The sequence below is a fragment of the Anoplophora glabripennis genome, unplaced genomic scaffold (assembly GCF_000390285.2).
Source record: "Anoplophora glabripennis isolate ALB-LARVAE unplaced genomic scaffold, Agla_2.0 scaffold4, whole genome shotgun sequence".
NCBI lineage: Eukaryota > Metazoa > Arthropoda > Insecta > Coleoptera > Cerambycidae > Anoplophora > Anoplophora glabripennis.
In genome coordinates this window covers 1495200-1516126 of record NW_019416568.1, presented here as the reverse complement: position 1 = coordinate 1516126, position 20927 = coordinate 1495200, and the positions used below count along the sequence as shown (strand labels likewise).

The window sequence follows — 20927 nt, the reverse complement described above, 5'->3', positions numbered from 1 at the left end:
CTACAATGTAAACCATAAACAATATCCTTATATTCTGCTTAGTTGACTGTTTCATGAAATACACCCAACTTGTAAAAATTTGTCCCAGTTTTGAAAAATTTACAACAAATTTTTTATTTCGTATCAACGCGTTTAAAATGAATTTTTTGCTGCTTCAAAATAATATTTTTATAACTTATTGTTTCAGAAATAGAATGTGTATGTAAATTTGGTGTTCGTTATTCCGTATTATTCTTGCGTCGCCATTTTTCTACAATTTCCTCTAAACATACATTCAAGATAACCTGCTACGTAATGTTTACGGGTTATTGCAAAACTGTACACGTACTGTTTACTCGTAGTAAGTAAAGTTCGCTGTACTTGAAGGTGTTTATAAAAAAGAAAGTTTTATTTTTAATTATCTACGTCTATATAAATTTCCAACTTACGCACAGAGCGAACTTAACCTAATTTTTAAGAGCCATTTGTTTGCAAACCTCTTAAACAGTTTACAGTTCAATTTTTATACTAAAAGCTTTGTACAGCGTGTACGGAGACGATTGGGCCATATTTGAAGCGATTTTTTTTTTAATATATCTTTATTTTAATAACAATAATTGTGTCCTCTTAAAAGGTTACGGTCTTTCAAAGGAATATTTTAAAATCTTTTATCGCAGCCCGTTGATACTTTTCTTATGTACAATGCAGTTTTACAGCAAGTGCTAAAGGTAATTTTAAAAATAACGAAAAACAAAGAATTATGAATTGTGGAAATATAAAAATATGATGGTTTCCTGGTTACTTCAACAGTCCTTTCTTTCGTCAAAATACATAATTTAATAATAAGAAAGACATTGTTTCTGGTTGGTTATCACAACATATACTAATATTTAAAATAAAATAATTCCAGAATCATTTTACGGAATATACTTAGATGTGAATAATATGTTACGTTAGAGATACTTCTGTTTGTGACGTCACTGAACTGTAGGGCTTCAGATGTAACGCCTACTATAGTTCTGATATAATTTAAATCCCCATTATTTGTGAATACCGTGTCCTATATTTTTTGTTAATTTTTTTTTTTGAGTATTGTACCATTTTCATCAAGCGGATTAATTACTTCGAAACGTAACCCGAGTTCCGGAAGCCCAGAGGAACCGCGTGGAGTAATTAATACGGCTTTAGGAGATTTGTCAGTTTTATCCGCCACCTCCCAACTTAATAGATGCCAGAGAGTGTCAGCGTAAGTAGGTCGGCACGTAACTAATGAACCTTAAGCTCATTTTTCTGCGTTACCTTGTCTTCATCGGACTACAGGACGTTATTGTTGGCGGTTTTTGCTAGTGAGATATCCTTGGCTATCTAGAAGTGTGCGGGTTATTATGTCCTAATTAGAAATTTAGAAATTTGAAAACGATCGGTATTATTAGATAACCGTGGGTTCGCAAATCGGTAGTTGTAGAGATACAGGCTGTCGAAATTTAAAAATAAATGACCGGTTTTAAAAATTTTAAATATCTCTGAAGACGCATAAGCGTGATGATGATGGCGACTCCCATTTCACCGAATTAATGTGGCAACTTATTTTTTACCTGTACCATCCCGTCGTATCATACCAAGTGTGAAGTCAACTGGCAGTAGCAGCTTTTCAGAGGCAGCAATGCTGCATGTTAACTGAACAGTGGAGGCTAGCCCCCGTTATTGAATATGTGGCTGCATAAGAAAAAGGAGTAGAAACATCCGGTATTTTGTTTAAAATTTTAATATTATTTTAACTTTCCTAAATGCTTTACGTAGTGACAGTAGTCTAGTTCAGATAAAAGTCAGGAATCATTGACACTGACACAATTATTTGCAAAAACTTGAACGATATTTAAAAAAAATATGTTCAAATATTTGGAATTATATAAATTTCGTGGTTGAAAACATACATAGGTATTGAATTAAACGGAAAAAATAGTTATTTTAAAACATTATTATACATTTGACGTTTGTTTTTTTTTTTGACTATTCTTGAACGATTGAGGATTTAGAATCGTTTTTGTAAAAACAGTGTTTTATTACCTGCACTCTGTAAGTCATCTGATGGGTACATACGTGTTGTTTTTCATGAAACTGTGTTGCTTTAATGGAGCCATCTGATTAATTGCTGTAAACGCAACGTTATTCTTGACACAATTCGCAAATAACCCGCATGTCATTCGTACTGTTATACGAGGATGCTCCTTACATGTACACTAAACAGGTGAATAATGACAAAACTGTTAATGCGTGCGTTAATGAGTGCTTCCGAAGTAGAAATACAATATTTCGCTTTTGGATTTTCGTGCAATAACCACAGTTTTTAAAATCGAAACTGGAAACCGCAATAAAACGCCCCCGTGTGGCGCGGTTTCGATGATCGCGCTGTATATCCCCACAGCTTCGTTATCTATCTCTGAAAGGAAGTGACGTAATTGGGCTTTCGTTATTGAAGTTTTATCTAGGTGCGTGTACTTTTATTAATGTCTTGGTTATCGATTAATTTTGCTTTATAGAACCATCATCTAAACACCCACAGAAAGCAAAGTTAATAATAGAGCGGACTCGTACGAGACCTAGAACGTATATAGATAGGGTGATTAAGATTAATATCCGGCGGATTTAATACTCGGAAATACACGATAGTTTCGCTCCCTTACTTTTCCATGCTTTATCGTTGAACAGTTTTGATGCATAATTTTTCCTTAAAAATTAACACGTATGGAAAGTTCTTTGACAACTACAATGGTATTTTTTTACTGTAATCTTCTACCTGGCATCTATGTTCAAGCTCAAATATCGTATAGCATTTACAAAATCAGATATGGTTACAAGAAAAGCATTACCTATAATAAATTACATACAAGCTTTCTGTCAAACTCATGTACGCAAAAACGAATACGTACTTATTTTCTCGTCAACTTTGTGTGCTGTTAATGGCAACATATCCTGGCGTTGTAGGCATGTGGGGATTGTAGTGTTATGCATTATTTTAAATTCCATAAGTATAGATATGTTTACTATCTACAGGTATTCAAAACAATTGCCCCTTCTAGAATATACCTAGTTGGAAGTTTCTATTAAATTTTTCCAGTCCGTTTTCGCGTTGTCTTCGAAATGGGTTGTATGTATTCGTCAAAGTCAACAGAAGATGATACAAATTTTACTGTGCAGTTTCATAAGAGAGAAAGTGAAGAAGACCACCTTGGATGTGTTGAAATCTGTAACAGGCGAGAATATTTCGACGAGTTCGACTTAATCTACGAAGAAATGGTTGCAAAAGGCGGTAGAGGTCGTTTAAATTTTCACAGCATTAGAAAATCGTTTTGTATCAAGAAGAAAACGATTAGTTTATAGTAGAGTGCCCGCTTTAATTTATTTTCACTTCTGTGGGCGTCGCGGGGTTACAAGCTGAATTATATATAAAATTGAAGCTTATATCTTACTGAATCGGAAACCGAAGGTAATAAAAAAATAACGCGGGCAGAAGGGCAGTAAAATCAAAAAACGAGTTATGACCACGGGCGGATAATACAGCACATTGGCTATAATTCTATATAAAAATCAACTTATATTTTGTACAGCATATATTTTTTATTAATTTTTGAAAGTTGCTCTTAACGTTGAGTCTTATGGCAGAATAAATTTTTAAACTGGAATATCTCGCTTCGAACACGTCGAAAATCTTACTTAAATTCAACATTTTTTTAGTTCCCACGCCATTTACCGGAAAACGGAGGCCTTAATCGAAAAATTTTACTCTTGCAAAAAGTTTATTTCATCAATTTGAAAGACAACAGCGTTTAATTCAAAATTTTTGCTTCAATAATAAACAATATATGAATAAAAATACAAAATAAATCATTTTCGACCGGCCGGCGGACGGCTGGCTACTTCGCTTCCCCACTTCGCCAAAGTTGAATCTGTCTCACAAATCTTCATAGCTCCATCTCGTACTGTATTACATTTTATTTTAATATTTCTTATCTTACCGGAATTTTAGGTGTGCCTTTTTGTAGCGGTTTTCGTATGTGTTTATATTTTCAAAAATATAGTTTTGTGGGTGAATGCATATAACGAGTTCAGTACCTAACCTGGTTAAAATCTTAATTTTTCACTTTTTAAAAAACTGAAACACATAGTGGTTGGCGTTTAGTGTTGTAAACAAGGATAATCTAAGTGAGAAATTTTACTTTAGTTAACTGTAGGGAATTCCACATTCCAATTATAGATTTTTTATCAGAATTTAGCACTGCACGAAATGAAACGTTCTACAACTGATAGTACTAGTTCTGAGAACGAAATCGGCTTACATGTAAAATTCAAAACGCAAAAACGCAAAAAATGTATAATATGTAAAAAAATTGGAGGTATTATAATCGAATCAACGGATAAAACTTCCTTTACTTTTATGAATTCCACTAACAATAAGATTCGGAATGATATAAACAAAGAGGTAGATGAGGACATACAAAAAGTGTGATTGTTGATGGTAAAACTGGTAAAATTGTTTGGCATAAAATGTGTTATATTGCCTATACGAACAAACAAAATATTGAAAGTTTAAGGAAAAGAGTGGAAAGACTGAAAGAGTACAGAGTAGCTGGTATTGAACCTCCACCACTTCCTGGTAGATCACTTCGTAAGGGTGGCTTTCACATAAATAAATGTGTATTTTGCTAGAAGCTATCTCTTGGGAAGAGATTATCCCAAGTTATGTCTAAAAATATAGAAACTAAAGTAAAAACATTGCATCGATCTCTTCAGAAGTTTTAGAAAGAATTGGCTCCAATGATTTAATAGCAATGGAGGTAAAATATCATGTGAATTGCCTAATGACAGAATAGAATAAAAAAATTGGGAAAACAATTGGGTAAACCACAAACACTTAAATGGAATTGGTACGGATGATTTTTCAGAAAATATGTTCGAGGATATTCAGATCATTATTATAAAACTATATTAAAAAATCATAATATTACGTCAGTAAACACTTTAAGAGGTTTGTTAGCATCGTCTTCAACAATTGCAAATCTGCTTCCGACTGAAGATACTTTGCGATTCCATTATTTGAGGACCTATTATCAGTCAATTGTTTAGAACTCTGTCCAAAATTGCTTTGTATTGCCGACTGTGGATAGAAAAATTGATAAAGACATTTGAACGTTCTTCATGTGGATGCAAAAAGGTAAGATAATAAGTAGCAACCATTTTTCTAGTAATAAAATTTAAATTTTCCTTAGATTGTGGAAGCAAGGTTTGCATTTACAAGAAAAGTAATATGGGTTGAATTTGGTCCTGTAAAAACATGGCTCAAAATCTTGCAAAAAGTTCGATGAGAAACGTGACTTGGATAAATAGTGTTTTTTATCTGTTAGTCATGTTCCTAATTGTTAATAAAAAGGACCTTTTTTATATATGTATTTTATATACAGGGTCTCCGGTTCATGTTTCAAAAAAAACTTGTGTGCAAGTTCCTCATGGGAAAATAATAGGAGTAGTTCATGTGAGTTTACAGAACCGTTTAGAAATGTAATAAATATTCTCTTTTAACATATTTTTTTTTCTATTGTAGATACCCCTGCAATTACCTGTATTGGCGACACTTCTTTTCAGAAAGAAACAGCTTGCACATTATTATTGTTAACGCACAGTAGATATTTATTCGTCTACAAATTTTGATATTTTTATCTTTAGCCGATTTAAAGATAATTAAAAAAAACCATTCGGAAAGTAACAACTTCAACACACTGTATCTCGAAAACAGGGCGTCTAAGAAAAAAACTTTACATGAACTATCCTTATTGTTTTTCCATGAGGAACTTGCACACAAGTTGAACATGAACGGGACACCCTGTATATATTTATTAACTTTTAAATCTAATTATTAAAATATCGTATTTTAAATCTGTAGAAGTGAGACATGATTTATTTTACTAATTTTGCATATATTTTTAAAATTTGTATGTAGTAGGGTTATCACTACTGACTCGTACGTATCGAAGTAATACGAAATGGAGCTATGGAGATTTGTGAGACAGATGCGATTGTGGCGGAGTGGGGACGCGAAGCAGCCAGCCGTCCGCCGGCCGTTCGAAAAATGACTTGTTCTGTATTTTTATTCATATCTTGTTTATTATTGAAGCAAAAATTCTGAATTATACGCTGTTGTCTTTCAAATTGGTGACAGAAACTTTTTGCAAGAGTAAAATTTTTCAATTAAAGCCTCCGTTTTCCGGTAAATAGCGTGGGAACTAAAAAAATGTTGAATTTCAGTAAGATTTTCGACGTGTTCGAACCGAGATATTCAAGTTTAAAAATTTATTCTGCCATAAGACTCAACGTTAAGAGCAACTTTCAAAAATTGATAAAAAATATATGCTGTACAAAATATAAGTTGATTTTTATATAGAATTATAGCCAATATACTGTATTATCCGCCCGTGGTGATAACTCGTTTTTTGATTTTACTGCCCTTCTGCCCGCGTTATTTTTTTATTACCTTCGGATTCTGATTCAGTAACATATAAGCTTCAATTTTATGCATAATTCAGCTTGTAACCCCGAGACGCCCACAGAATTGATTTTTAAGCATATTTAACGCTGCCGGGCACTCTACTATTATCTGTTCCGTATCCAAGTTTTCAAACAACCGATTCTAGAAGATTGTTGAAAAGAAACATGACAAAGTGGTTGAGTTATTCACTTCCAAAGGAAGATTGTAGTGCCCTTATGCAGGCAGATCAGTTAGATTTGGGAAGAAAATATCTCTAATGTAATTTTAGAATCGTCTTTTCTACATTGATAATATTTTTTAATTGGCGATTGAAATACTTACATATTATGTACAATTTTATGAGCAATAAATTTCCCATTACTTAATTAATATTTTTACCACTTTCCTGAGATTAGCTTACTAAAATAACTATAAAAACTTAATTCCTTACTGCAAGAACTTATACCTTACATTGTCCTGAGTCGGGAGGTATCCTTGGTGCAATATGAGAAGCTAAAAGGATGTGTTTCATATTATCTTTTTATTGAGATACATATGCGATAATGTTCCTGGCGAGAGATACATATACTATATTTTTCAGGCTGTCTGCAGTAAAGTAGGTCATACCTAACCCTGTACCAATTGATTCTACTTGTCACATTCGTTCTTGAAAAAAAGAACAAGCCGAAATAGGTGTACCAGCATATATTATACCAGCATATATTAATCGGATATTCCACTGAAACTGAACGGTAGGGTATGCAACACGCCTTACAAGTGAAAAACTCGCTAAGTAATTACGGTTGCCTATACAGTAGGAACAATTCATTTCTATCCGACTCGCCGTCCTTGGAGATAATAAAATCCACATTAATTTTGTCCCGACTAACGTTAATTGTTTTATGTGTTGATTTATCATGAATCTAAAATGTAAGATAAATGAAACGTTTATTTGACACACTGCAATTATTGACCATGCATCAGAAGTAAATTATCTGTAGGTGGATAACACGTATGCGTAAATAATTTTTCTGGGAACATTTTTAATCTTATCGTAACCGCAAACCAAACGGAGGTATTGTTTCTAGTAGTTTATAAAAAGAATATGAAAAATTTCGCAATATTTTTCAATTATTCAAAGATATCCGAGTAATCACATTTCTAAATTTTGTAACCATACCAACACTCTTGAATTAATATTTTTGTGTGTAATATCCACAGTATTATTCATTGTTGCTTCCCTGGTTCGTTTTCATTATGAATTGCCGTTTGACCTTTACAGACGTTGGAAACAGAAGACCCCCATTAAAATATCGTTACAAGAAGACCAGTCAGCTGTCTCATTATCCTAAACGTATAGAACAAAACTATTTGGTTTTTATTTTTAGAGAAATTATATTCATCGGTTTCAATTTCTTCTTGTTTTCTTTAAGCATTCTATCAATTTGGATCCTTCCAATATCCATTGGGGCACGTGCCTGTACCGAAACCTTTTGCGGCGGTTCTATTTTTACAGCGAATTTTATTGATTGATCAAATAATTTTCCGTTTAATTCCGAACAGTCATATATTGATCCAGATTTTTGCACCGGTTCCCTAACACGTTGGACAAATATTAAAAATCTATTTTCTTCTTGTCGTAACAGTGGTCGAGGTAAAGTATACACAGCTCTATTTGAGTTGCGAATTTGACACATTAACCCGCGATCTTCTATCAGTTATCGATCCATCAAATATCCTGTTGTTACTGAGCGACTTCGGTTTTTCTTTCTCTATGGATGCATGTACGGAATCAAGGCACGAGCAATGTCAAGTGTAGGTTAATACTCATACATACTCGTAGATTAGATATAATGCAATAAAGTTTTCTCTGTTTCATTAAGTTTGACGAAAATCATTGTACAACGGTTGTGATGTTTACTTAGGTAGATTATTACTCCAGTCGAATTAGAATACGGACGTAAAAAAATATTAGGCGACGGTGAAGACATGTAGAATGATAATATCAAAAGATTAACTCGAGAGAAGTGACATTAAGTTGGCAAATTGCAAATAAGCGGCAAAATTACGAGTTTTTGCACTTTTTTTTTACTGCCCATGGAAATCTAGACGAGATATCGGAAAATTAGTTATTTTTTGTTGCAGACAATTAAATTACCTACAATTTAAGATGCCTAAAGTCACATTTCACCAATTTGTTAATAGACTGATCGAAATAACTAATTTAGAGGGGGAAAAAATTGTTACCTGGACTTTTATTAGTGGAAATGGTAAAGGGGCTTATAATAAACGTGAAAAAAGTAAATGCGTGAAGGGTAGCGGAGGGTTGATTTGGGGCGTTGAAAAATTGTAGGATAGGAAAAATTGGGATTTTTGGCGAAAGTTGGCGCCAAACAAAAAAGTATATAATACAAAAATAAAGTTTTGGGTCAAAAAATGAGACACTGTTTCTTTTGTATTTTTTCCGTACAATTGAATGTTGTAATCGTTTTTGAATTTTTTTAAATTTAAACAGATTATCGACAATTACTGAAAAATTCATTGTTGCAAGTAATTTTTTTTGCATTTTTGACCATGTTTTTGAACTATGATTTTTTTATTTCACCGAAAAGTATATGTTAAAAGAAAAAAGTGATTACCGGCAGAACTCTGACGATTTTTCTAAGTAGAATTTTTCTTTGAAAAAAAAAAGTGTTTCAGATCGGAAAAAATAAATATCTCGGAAACTTCTTGAATTTTTTATCTAAAAAAATTTGGTTATTTAAGACACAGAAAGGTATACTTCCACCAAGTTTCGTCAAAATAAATTGTTTTTACGGAAATAAAAAACGAAAAATTAAAAAAACCTGTTTTTCGAATTTTTCTCGGAAATTTTGAGTTTATTTTTAAAAGTGACCTCTATAAAAGTTGTAGATTTTTGCATGATCTACAACTTTTGTATTGGGTACTTTTTTGTTTGACGTCAACTTTCGCCAGAAATCCCAATAATACAATTTTTCGCAACTTTTCAACCACCCAAATCAACCTTCCGCCACTCCTGCTCACGCATTTACTTTTTTCACGTTTGTTATAAAAGCCCCTTTACCATTTCTACTAATAACAGTCCAGGTAACAATTTTTTTTCTCTAAGTGTAATTTGGTTGGACTATAACTAAAATAAAGGTCGAACGCAGAAAAATCTGTTTTCGAAAATTGCCCATTATTGTTGCAAAAAGCGATGGATGTTGATGAAATTTATGTAAAAGACTGTCAATTCAATGACCAACATGTATGCCAAAGGTCGATTCGATTGACTGTGAAATTGTTGCTCAAGGTATTTGTTCATTAATTTCGTTCGTTTTTAACCCTTTGTTTAATTCTCTCTAAAATTCCGGTCCGATACGTCCAATAGTTATTTAGCAATTAACGTTATAAAAAAAGCTATCTTGGGAAGCTCTATTTAATGCGAAAAGAGCGAATTCCCGAGCGGCTTTTGCTTGACCCCGGAACTATTTATTTATAACGCTGTTTTGCAAATCCTACTTTGAAAAAATTAATGAACAAATACCTGGAGTAACAATTTCACGGTCAATCAAATCGGTCTTTGGCACACATGTTGGTCCTTGGATTGACCATCTTTTCCATAAATTTCATCAACATCCATGCTTTTTGCAATAATAATGCTCAATTTTCGAAAATTGGCTTTTTCCACGCTTGACCTTTATTTTGCAGTTAACAAATTAGTGAAAAACGACTCTAGGTACCTTAAATTGTAGGTAATTTAATTACCTACAACATAAAATAACTAATCTTCCGATGGGTCGTCTAGATTTTTATGGATAGTAAAAAAAGTGAAAAAAAAAAACGCACAATTTTGTCACTTATTTGAAAGATATGCTATTTTTCAGTATTTATGATTTAATTCGACTGGACTCTATGACGATATTTCATATTGAACGCTATACCAAAACTCGTTGGTTATTTTCATGAAGTAGTGTATAAAATTCATTACTCTTTGCGTTTACTTTTTATTTTTTTGATACACGCTAAATCTGAAAAATTAAAACCAACTAATAGGTCGGAAAATACAGTTTGTTTAGTTCACAACACTTAGCGATGTTAGTTTCTAAATTTCGGGTTTCGGTTTCTAAAGGAAAGGAGATAATATACTTTACCGCAGCGATCGGCCAGCTCTCTGATATATATCCATTATACCATACCATGTGGAACCCAACAATCGATTAAAATCGTAACGTTCGCATACGTAATACATATTCAAGCAGTGCTCATAAAAATTACGCCTTATTGTCTTAAAAGGCTCAATTAGATCGTATAAAATAATTTGTTAATCGAAATAAACCACGCACGTGTTGTTACATCTGTTAAACAAATTATTTAAAAGTGTGGTTTTCTGACGCAAACACGTGAATCCACGATTTCCTCACCCTTTGCGGGACATGGGAAGGGATGATTTAATGAAAGAACTGGCGTAAGGGTTCAGAATTTTCGGAAAAAACATAGAATTTATTTTATTACTGTTTGCGCTTTTAGACGCTGATAAGGATTTTGGATAATGTTTAGGAGAAAATTACTTTATTTTCATCAACTACCATATAAAATACATTTCGAATAATATGCAGGTAGAATTTTTGGTTAGATTCATCCTAAGGGCTTTGTAAACCAAAAAGGATAATACAAAAAAGGTATACTAATTGAAAATCGATAGGACATACATTTTTCGAGCGCGTTGCTTACAAATCGGCAGAAGTAAATTTAAAAAACTTAACACGAAAAAATATGTTGCAGTCGTTTCATTATAATTTGATAATAGAATTTTTTTTGTCGCAAAGATTCAACCGGTGAAAATGTAAATCGTTTTAAGCAAATTAAAAACACGAAGACTACTTATTTAAGTTTCAGTATTTGTTAAAGTTCAACAATTAAAAATGTTTAACATTAAACAAAAGTCAAATTCAGCAAATTTTTATAAATTAGCAATTCTAGTTGTCTCAAATTCTTAAAAATCAATAAATTTGTTATTCTAACAGTCAGTTAAGGTGACCTAATATAGTAGATAGCACAGTTCTTTAAAGGCTAACTAAAAAAAGGCAGAAAACAAAAAATATTAAATACGCAAGTAAATAAATAACAATTAACTGTAATAAAAAAAAACATTTTCCAAAACGAACAACCCCCACCCTCGTATTTGTGAAGTACGTACGTAACATCCTGTAAAAATGAAAGTAATGATACTCCTTGATTGCGCGGGATTTGGCTGACTCCTTGCTCCGCGCAATCCAACTTGTTTTCCCATAATCGCATATTTTTTTGAAGTATTTTTTTTTTATTCTCCAATTTCTACAATTCGTTGCATCAGAGAAAAAAACTGTTTTTTATTTTCAATTTTACCGGTTTGTTCCGAATTGTCGAATCTCCAAACTGCCGTCGCCCGATTAGAAAAATCAAAACGGACGGGAGCCGAGCGGATCACGGATGAATACCCGCGACTCGAATCCTTGCCACATGATACATACATACGCCACGGTATCCAGTGACAATCGACAGTAACCTTGGCAAACATAATATCTTTTTTGTTATTTATCTATTCATTTAATAATCGTCGCCGTCGCCGAGCTGTTCAATTCGTTTCGATTGCCTAAAAATCGCCGATAATTTTTTATGGTTCCGGTGTGCGCATGCTCCCCCGCGATAAGCCATGTGATGCGAGTGCAATTTTTTTCATTAGCGAGTCCTGCTCCGTTAAGCAACCTGCACTAATCAACGAGCTTCGATATTTTTTAAGTAATATTTAAAGAAAGCTGCCTGGTCGTTACACAACCCGTGAACCTTCGGAAAATTGACCCGCTTGGTAAAACGTTAACATTGATACATTCGAGACCGCTTGCACAATTATGACTTTTATTACAATGATTACTCTCCGGTTATCAGGTAAATAACTTCCATTAAAATAGTGATAAGAACAGCTGCGATAAAAAATGTCGAGCAAGTGTGTGGTGTCCCTACTATATGTTTTTGTGTATTGTGTGTCCTGAATATCACGGCTTTGTGCTTTTTGTATGGCGGCTAGATGTACTTGTCGAAAAAAATATCGTACCTAAACCTATTCTTTGTTTACACAGCAATAAATAATGAACGGTGCCGATGTGACAGAGAACGGAATCATAGAGAATATTAAGATCCGTTCCAAAGATAAACCGATCGACGTCAGCGATAGTCAAAACGATAGAAACAGCTGGAATCCGGACCGGTATGACATAGGCATCAAGATGCTCAAGGACAGGAGAGAGAAGATCACAAGTGGCGGAAAGTACACGGACAGGTACAAAGACACTTTCACCCACGAAGTGCCCAAGGAGGAAAAGTTCCCATTAAGTGCGAAGTGTCGCGATACTCTCGAACAATACCGGAAAGTGTCGAAAGGCGAGAGGCTGGACGTCTCGCCGGTCGTCGCTACCAAACACCACCATCCAACATTGACGACCGAGAAGATGAAGCTAACCAATTCCTCCAAGAGCAACGCCACCAACGACCTTAACAAACAAGAGAACGCCCTGATAGGGTACAAATTGGTGCCGGACAACATTCACAAATCCCCCCTGCGCGCTACTTCCCCAGTAAGCACCCCCAAGACGCCGAAATGGCCCAGGAAGCACAAGGACGTCAACATATACAGCATCAACCCCACTGACGCAACCCCCACCGCGGTCACCCCACCCGGTTTCCCACCTAAACAGCAAGGCGTCGGGCTCAACCTCATCCTGAACGGTCCGAGTAGTCCCGAGAGCACCATGTCTCATCTGCAGAACGTCGAAAGCATCATAACCAGGTTGAACGAGAAGGAAAAGAAGGAGGAGAACTTGAGGAAGTTCGAGGAGCTGCTGAAGAAAGTGAACACGAAGGAAGCCAAACCAGCGGCTCCTCTACCTCCGGAAAAGTCCAAGGAGGAGACGAACGGTCAGAGACAGTCTCAGGAAGCCGTTTCGAAACCGATCGTCGCGCCTAAGACTCTGGATAAGTCCCAGGACATCCTGAAGTCTCAAGAGCACATATTGAGTCCCATAAAACATTCGAGCGAGGTCGAGGACCTGCAGGAGAGGGTGTTGCGCGATGCGGAAGGGGAACACCAGGAGCCCTTCAAGAGGCACGTCAAGGAGAGGAAGAGTATGGACAACGCTCATTCTAAGGAGACTAAGACGAATAAGAACGTGCAGCTCAACAGAACCGCTTCTGATGCTCAGGAGAAGGCGGCGAAACGGCCATCGAGGACCGCTCGAGAACGTACACGTAAAGTAAGTCCCACGTTTCCTTTCCTGAGAGGAAATGGTCGAAATACAAAAAATCTAGTTAAAATTAAATGCGGTATTAAAAAACTTCGCCATGTTTGAAGATTAGATAAATCTGCGCATACTTACGATAAAATATGGCCTGTTTATTTATCTCAAAGACGGCGTTATTTTTGTATATGTTAATGTGTACGATTTTGTCGTTTTTTTTTAGGGCGCCACGAAAGATTTTTGTTCAATCCAGTCCAATCACATTTGCAGATTTGGAAACTAGAAAATTGATCACAAAAATGTACCGCTAAATCTCTTAAGACACTGTAATAGTGTACACAGATAACATGTGTTCTAAAAATATTTCTTTAATTGTCTGTAATTAGCACCCATATTTAAATTACTCGGTATTCCATAGAATAATCTCCATTTTTCGTCATTACATAGTTTTATACAGCGAAGGTTATTATCTACATCCACACGGTCATTGTAAAAAACGTTTATCGCCTTGGTCAAAGTGCTGTTGCAAATTTTTCAATAGAACTAATTTTCGGTGTTGATTCGACAGAGTATGAAATGAGTGAAAAAAATAACGGTTAATCGAACGCACTTAAATATTTGCCGAGACTGTATCGAGTAATCAAGCGTTATTTGATTTTAACTGCGTTGAAATTTATCACAGCGTGTTTAATTTTAACATGATTCCGATAAATATATTTTAAGAGCAATTTGTCATCGTCAGCAGTTACATACGTGTAATCCTAAATTTGATTATCTGGTCTTATCTGGATTTATGGTTGCAAATCAGTGATACACGACACGCAAACGGAATAAATAATACTGGCTCAAAAAATTTCACCGCGAAAAGTGTCTTCTGGCACGCCGCTTCCATAAATCATAAATATTTATTTGTTGATTACTGACAATGAGACGTATGCGCAACCCGATAATGATTTTCGCAATAAGTCCTCGTAAGAAATAACCCGTGGTGTGTTGTGAGGTGAGATTTGGGAGCACAGATGCTTAAACGATCAGAAAAAATAATTTGACAACTTTTTGGGCGTTTGTCCCATTTCTTTTTTACAATTACATATTTGAAGATATCGATAACTCCGTGTTTTAGTGGGTATTCACTTTCTTGATGCAATTGGGACATAATTAATGAATAAATATGCATTTATTAATGGGAACCTTGTAAGAATTTGACGCCTGGCTTATTGAACCTATATAATTACAAGTAGAGGTCGAATGACACACACACCGGGAGAAATTTGGGCGTACTGGATATGTAGGTTGTGCTTGTTTTGGTCAAGATCGAATGTTGTTTAACTGACCCGTCAGTATCGAGCTTTGGTTGCAGAAAGAATTACATTTTTGTAACTGAATCGTATAAAGTATTTTGTGGCTGATGTATCTTAAAAGTTTCATAGTTTTGGCCAAACAACACCAATTTTCCCTATTTCAGTTTTTTTATCTTAGACTCTATTACAAATTTCGAAGTATAGTTTGAGTTTTGGATTTTCTTTTCGTCATGATACATGATACATACAAAGTAAGATGATAAATGTTGACTTCTTGAAGTATCTACGTCAGCATACGCTCAAAATCGAGTTTCCGAGAAGTAACAATTTGCTTGTATAGCTACATGGAAATTCGGGAATTCTGATGACAAACGATCGCTCTTATCAGTAGGTGATATTGCCAACGAAGCTGCAAATAATGTTTGAAAATAGGTTTCACATTTCGTCGTAAATGATTTTTTGAAGATTGATATAAATTTGTGTTCCCTAGGAAAATTTTTCCTTATCTTATCGCGCGACGTACCCCTATTGGGAAACAATATATCGCGCGAGAGTGATATCATACCTTGGTTTTAGCTTTACCGCTTCGTATCGATAAATGCTGCCGGTGGAAATCGGTTTTCAAAGTCCGGATTACGGCTAGTTCCTTTGAAAAACGCTCTTGGCAGATTCGGTTATCGTAAATAAAAACAATGCCTATGTTGTATGATCTAAAGCTAATTATTTGCGCGAGTGATATTTCTCGTTTGGTTGATTGATTGTAGGTGAATATCTTTTTTTGGTATCAAGGCCGATTTTTCAAATACATATTTATTGTTCTCTGTCCTGGAAATTAAATCGATTACCAACATTTGATTCATACAAAACTGTTACAAGTCTCTTGTTCATTTATAATAATTCTGATTCCGTTAAATATCTATTAATTATTCCGCAAAAAAAGCTGAAACAGAAACAAGTCGTCCTCAACTATTATGTTTTTAATTCGTAACACCTATAAATTAATTACAAATGACGTCACATCTTTAATGGTTCTTCTATGGCAATTTATTAGCATCCTTAATGGAATTTTCGCACTAAAATTTTATAAACAGAATGGTTCAGCTTTGCAGTACACTTCCTGTAGGTCAGGTTACAGTGGCCTATTGCACTTTGAACTAAACAAAACTTTTATCTTACTCCGGACAAGTTAAAATAAGTGCATGTTCTAATTTGCTGAAGCCCACTGTTTATATTTATTTATAATCAGTGGCTTGGGATATTTTTGGAGAAAAAAGATCATCTGTTAAAGAAAGTTCAACATTTTTTACGAATTCCACAAGTCTAGATCGCACTGGATTTTTCTAATTTACAAATAATCGAGGGGTTATAGGTTTATCTCGGTATTATCGTAATGAATTTTGTTGTAACTATTAGAGATTACTGAAGTTAACTGATGGGAAGGTCGAACGAAATTTGTCAATAAATAAGAATCATATGACTTATATAAAGAAATAAGTATAGTTTGGGCGCGTTGGTTAAAATAATAAATAGCCGTCTTTCCATTTTGATAAATATCCCTTGTATCTGTTTAATGTCACGTCCCATCCATTAACTTCGTGACATTTTCAGTCGTTTTATAAAATATAAATCGTCGACATTTCCAAAACACTTATTGCTTTTGTAAATGATTAATGAGGTGGTAGTTTTCTATTAAAAACGTATTAACTAACAACTTTATTGTAGCCTTACAAAAATAGAATATTAGAGGGAACTGGGGTCAAAACTTTTTAACGAGCATCCTAAACCTCCTCCTACGACCTTATTAGTATTCAGAAAGGCAACAAATATTGGCTTAACTTGGACATAATGGGACAATCAATTTTTATTTTTCCATCTGCTTAACCGTTTTTCGAGGAATAAAAAAACGTCTTCTTTTATACGTCGGTATGTCCCTGTAAGGATCACGAACGGATGGCTTATTAATAAAACGGACGAACTTCCCTATTCGCACTTTGTCATCAGTGTATGCAAAAATATGACGCAGACGCGAGTTCGTGTTTTTAATATTGCATGAGAATCGCACTTGTCCATCCATTGTTCAATTTGGCTATCGAAAAATTGTGAATGGGATCACAAACAATAGCTTATCTTTTGGTAAAATAGTCTTCCATTTTTGGCGAAAGACCTCGGCCAAGTAGATGGGGAAATTGTAAATTCGACTTTAATTGGAGAGTTAGGGCTAATATATTTTCGAGGTACAAACAGATGACGTTAACAAATATAATAGATAGATTTTTTCAGAGTAGATATATTTTCTAGTTTTTTTCGGTCTCCGTTGTAAAATATTTTATTTAAAGGTTTATCTTGTTAATGCTTTGAAAATATTTCCTATCGATTTTATCTCTTCTAAAAAACATATTACTCACCTTATCTCTGTGTACACATGGGCAACATCGATAACCAGTTTCAATCATTTTCTGCTGTTATTTTATTACCGTTATTTTTCTCCTCCGACTAATTGTTGCAATTAAACTCGCGTAATTATGCCCTAAACGGAAATATTTTGCGCAACATCGGCAATTTGCAAATAAGTGATTATAATTATTATTCTAACGACATGCGAACCCGCTAATTGGGAAGTTAAGTTAATATGTAAGATCTAGTAACAATTGACGCAGGACTATGTTAAGAAATTAAATTTCGAACTTCGAATGTTTTCGCTTCAAAATTCCAGCAAATTAAAAGTATGCCAACACACTAAATTTTCCAGTAAATAAAATTACTATCTGTAGATTATTTTTTATCAGGTGTTCTTGTTACAACGAAATTGATACCTTTGTATTTGTTGTTTTCGATAATTGAATATACTTATTCTATTTACAAAACGGTTTCTAATTATGTTAAGCAAACATCAGTTATATTGTTTTAAGAGGTTTATTGTTGTTGGGTGCTTTTACAGCACACACATGGTATACGTCGTGTTGAAGTTAAGGTACCTATCTATTACTCGGAATTTATTTTTTGCATTGTGAGTTCCGTACTATTTTTCTGCTACAATTTAATTTACCCACTTTTATTGATGAATTCATGAAGTTCTTGACAGATTAGAACAAAAGAATTTAATTTTCGTCAATTTCCTGAAGTTCAGAAGTACCAACCCAACAAATAACAAACCAGCCTCGGATCAGCTGTAATGAGGTTATATTTTTGAAATATGTAAATAATTGTCTGGCGTCGTACTAGTTTTGTATTGTTTTTACTGATTTGTTACTTACAAAAACTAATATTTTTATAATATGTGTCAAAACGGTACCGCTGTTGTATCACTACAATTATGAGTGAAAAGGTGATATTTTTGAAATTTATTTGCTTTGATTTGTTGGTAGAGCTGATTCATGTGTCAAAGAAATTAACGAAGTTTTTAGCAGAGTAAAACCAAACCGTTTACAAATAAATTCGTGAATCAATTAATGAAGAACTTGGCGAATTTATTCATGAATAAATTGTGGAAGAGAACGGAGATAATAGAAATGATTCTACTTTATTAGTTAACTTGTACAATTTTAACCCTTGTTTTTATTATAAATATTCAGAGTATGTCTCACAAATGTATAAAAAAATATGTGCCGTTTGTTAAAAGTACCGACTGATTTATCAACATATGCAGAATATCAAATGATTATTATATAAAATGTGATTTAATTGTCAATCGTTTCAATAGGTCATCTTTTGAGGACTTTGAACTACATACGAAGTCACAATCGAATAAATTCAGATATACATGTTTGATAATATGTTTAGTTTTGGGTTTTCGAGAGCAATACGTTGCAATGAAAATATTTTGTATTAGAACTACCGCATTATTTGTTGTAACCACCGTAAGTAAGACACCTCTTTAAAGAATTTGACTAGATCATTGTTAAGTGAACATCTATTTACACAAAAATGCTTCCTTTTTCTATACGTTACGTGTAAAAATATTAGAAACGGATAAAAACTAATTGTTTTTTAATGTGATGTTACAGACCAATGACAGTACAGTGGAATCGACACGAAGCAGCTCGGCATCGACGAGAAACAGGCCGCGGCTGGGAGAGGAACCCACAATTGGCAAATATAAATTACTTAAGACCATCGGCAAGGGTAACTTTGCCAAGGTCAAGCTGGCGAAGCATGTGCCCACCGGCAAGGAGGTGGCCATCAAGATCATCGATAAGACCCAGCTCACTCCTGGTTCGCTGCAGAAATTATTTAGAGAAGTAAGTGAGAAATTTTTTGCCCCTAGTTCTCTTAAAAAACAGATAAATTTATAAGTTAGGGACTAGATATTGAACGGGTTCTATTTAAAAATGTTTTTTCATGAAAGGTTAAGTATGTGGAATTTGTTTTGTGCTTATTTATAACCGTATGGGTTAAATTTCAAGAAAAATGTTTGCTCTTATCATGCAAACTATGCAAATGACTACTTGAATATCGAAATCTAATCAAATTTGGAGTACGTTTTATGCAGAGTTTATTTTTATCATAAAAAAATATAAAATAATGCCCCGGTGTCTTATTGTGATCGAAATCATACAAAGTAAACATATTGCTTCTCGTTTTCTACGAATTCTGTGAATATCGATACAGATTGCAAATATTACAGCTATTCTCACCCTGCCTGTTTATGTGCACCTGATAATTGTTTATTTAATGACTGTTTCTATAAAATGAATGAAATCATATGGGAATTTCCCAGGTAAAAATTTTATTCTCAGGTATATTTGTTGTTAATGTGTTTCATTATTTTCTAAATAATTATCTTATTATTCCCGGCATTATTGTATAGTACTGATATGCAATTAAGAGAATAAATTATGTAGTTTTCGTACTTGTGGAGGCAAGGGAAGGTACATTTTTCTTTTGAAATATGTATTCGTTGGAGATATTGGAGAAAAATAAAAAAAATAAACCTATTTTGACATTATTTTAGACAAATCGATGTTACAAAATTACTTGAAAGGAGACTTTTCAGGCACATGTTTTTTTGCAAAAGAAAAATATTGAATATTCCCGTATTTAATAATATTCCCATTGAAACCCACTGCTCCGCTTTTTAACGCAACGAATTTTTTAATCGTGATTAATTCACGTTTCTTTCCAGGTAAGGATTATGAAAATGTTAGACCATCCAAATATAGTGAAATTATTTCAAGTTATCGAAACTGAAAAAACTTTGTACCTGGTAATGGAGTATGCTTCTGGCGGCGAAGTATTTGACTACCTCGTGCTTCACGGTAGGATGAAGGAGAAGGAGGCGCGATCGAAGTTTAGGCAAATTGTCTCTGCAGTACAGTACTGCCATCAAAAAAGAATAATTCACAGGTAATCCCCGCCGAAGAAATAAACGCCTTAAAGGTAGACCGTCAACGTATTATTTTTTTTTTCAGAGATTTAAAGGCTGAAAACTTATTGTTGGATAGTGAAATGAATATTAAAATCGCAGACTTCGGATTTTCAAATGAATTCACTCCTGGTAACAAATTAGATACATTCTGTGGTAGTCCACCATATGCTGCACCTGAGCTTTTCCAAGTAAGGCAGTTTTTCATATTTTCTTATATACATATTTATGGTTTTAAGTGTCAGTGAGATATAACCTACAAAATGTATGTCGCATTTAAATGTCATTTTTACTCAATGCCTACTGGCATGAAACAAACATTATTTTGTACCTACTGGCAGAGAGTGACCTACTAATCCGCAGGTACTATGAAAGCACTAGGCTAAATAAATTTTGTAGCTGTTTGATATGGGATACGATAAGATAAAATAATAAACAAAAAAAAAATAACCCATAAATTTTTCTTGACGTTGAAAACATTTTTTGTTGTT

The 20927-nt window shown here is 34.0% G+C and overlaps 2 protein-coding genes across 13 annotated transcripts in view; both read left to right on the top strand.

The window, feature by feature from the left end:
- The window catches only part of LOC108917417 (serine/threonine-protein kinase MARK2), an 85635-nt gene that overhangs the window by 41666 nt on the left and 23042 nt on the right, over positions 1-20927 (top strand). For 8 of the 11 annotated variants that reach the window (XM_018723982.1, XM_018723984.1, XM_018723986.1 and 5 more), the window contains exons 1-5: positions 12108-12427; positions 12619-13788; positions 19079-19312; positions 20197-20417; positions 20483-20627. In XM_018723982.1, coding sequence (XP_018579498.1) covers positions 12628-13788; positions 19079-19312; positions 20197-20417; positions 20483-20627 — 1761 coding nt within the window. In that variant the 5' untranslated portion in view covers positions 12108-12427; positions 12619-12627. Of the gene's footprint in view, positions 1-12107; positions 12428-12618; positions 13789-19078; positions 19313-20196; positions 20418-20482; positions 20628-20927 lie in introns of those variants that run through there. The other 3 variants (XM_018723989.2, XM_018723988.2, XM_018723981.1) reach the window with 2 other exon arrangements.
- LOC108917420 lies at positions 3062-6811 on the top strand. 2 transcript variants are annotated; one of them, XM_018723993.1, is made up of 2 exons: positions 3062-3354; positions 6625-6811. In XM_018723993.1, exons 1-2 carry the CDS (start codon positions 3121-3123, stop codon positions 6775-6777), a joined length of 387 nt encoding a protein of 128 aa, XP_018579509.1. In that variant the 5' UTR covers positions 3062-3120; the 3' UTR covers positions 6778-6811. The 2 variants fall into 2 exon arrangements, with proteins under 2 accessions (XP_018579509.1, XP_018579508.1); XM_018723992.1 differs by having other exon boundaries at positions 3062-3358; positions 6629-6811.

What these genes read in the sequence shown, in the direction of transcription:
- LOC108917420 (XM_018723993.1), top strand. Translation starts at nt 3,121, where the DNA reads ATGGGTTGTATGTATTCGTCAAAGTCAACAGAAGATGATACAAATTTT. An exon ending in TCAAGAAGAAAACGATTAGT is followed by an intron (nt 3,355 to 6,624) that starts TTATAGTAGAGT and finishes GGCACTCTACTA; the next exon opens with TTATCTGTTCCGTATCCAAG.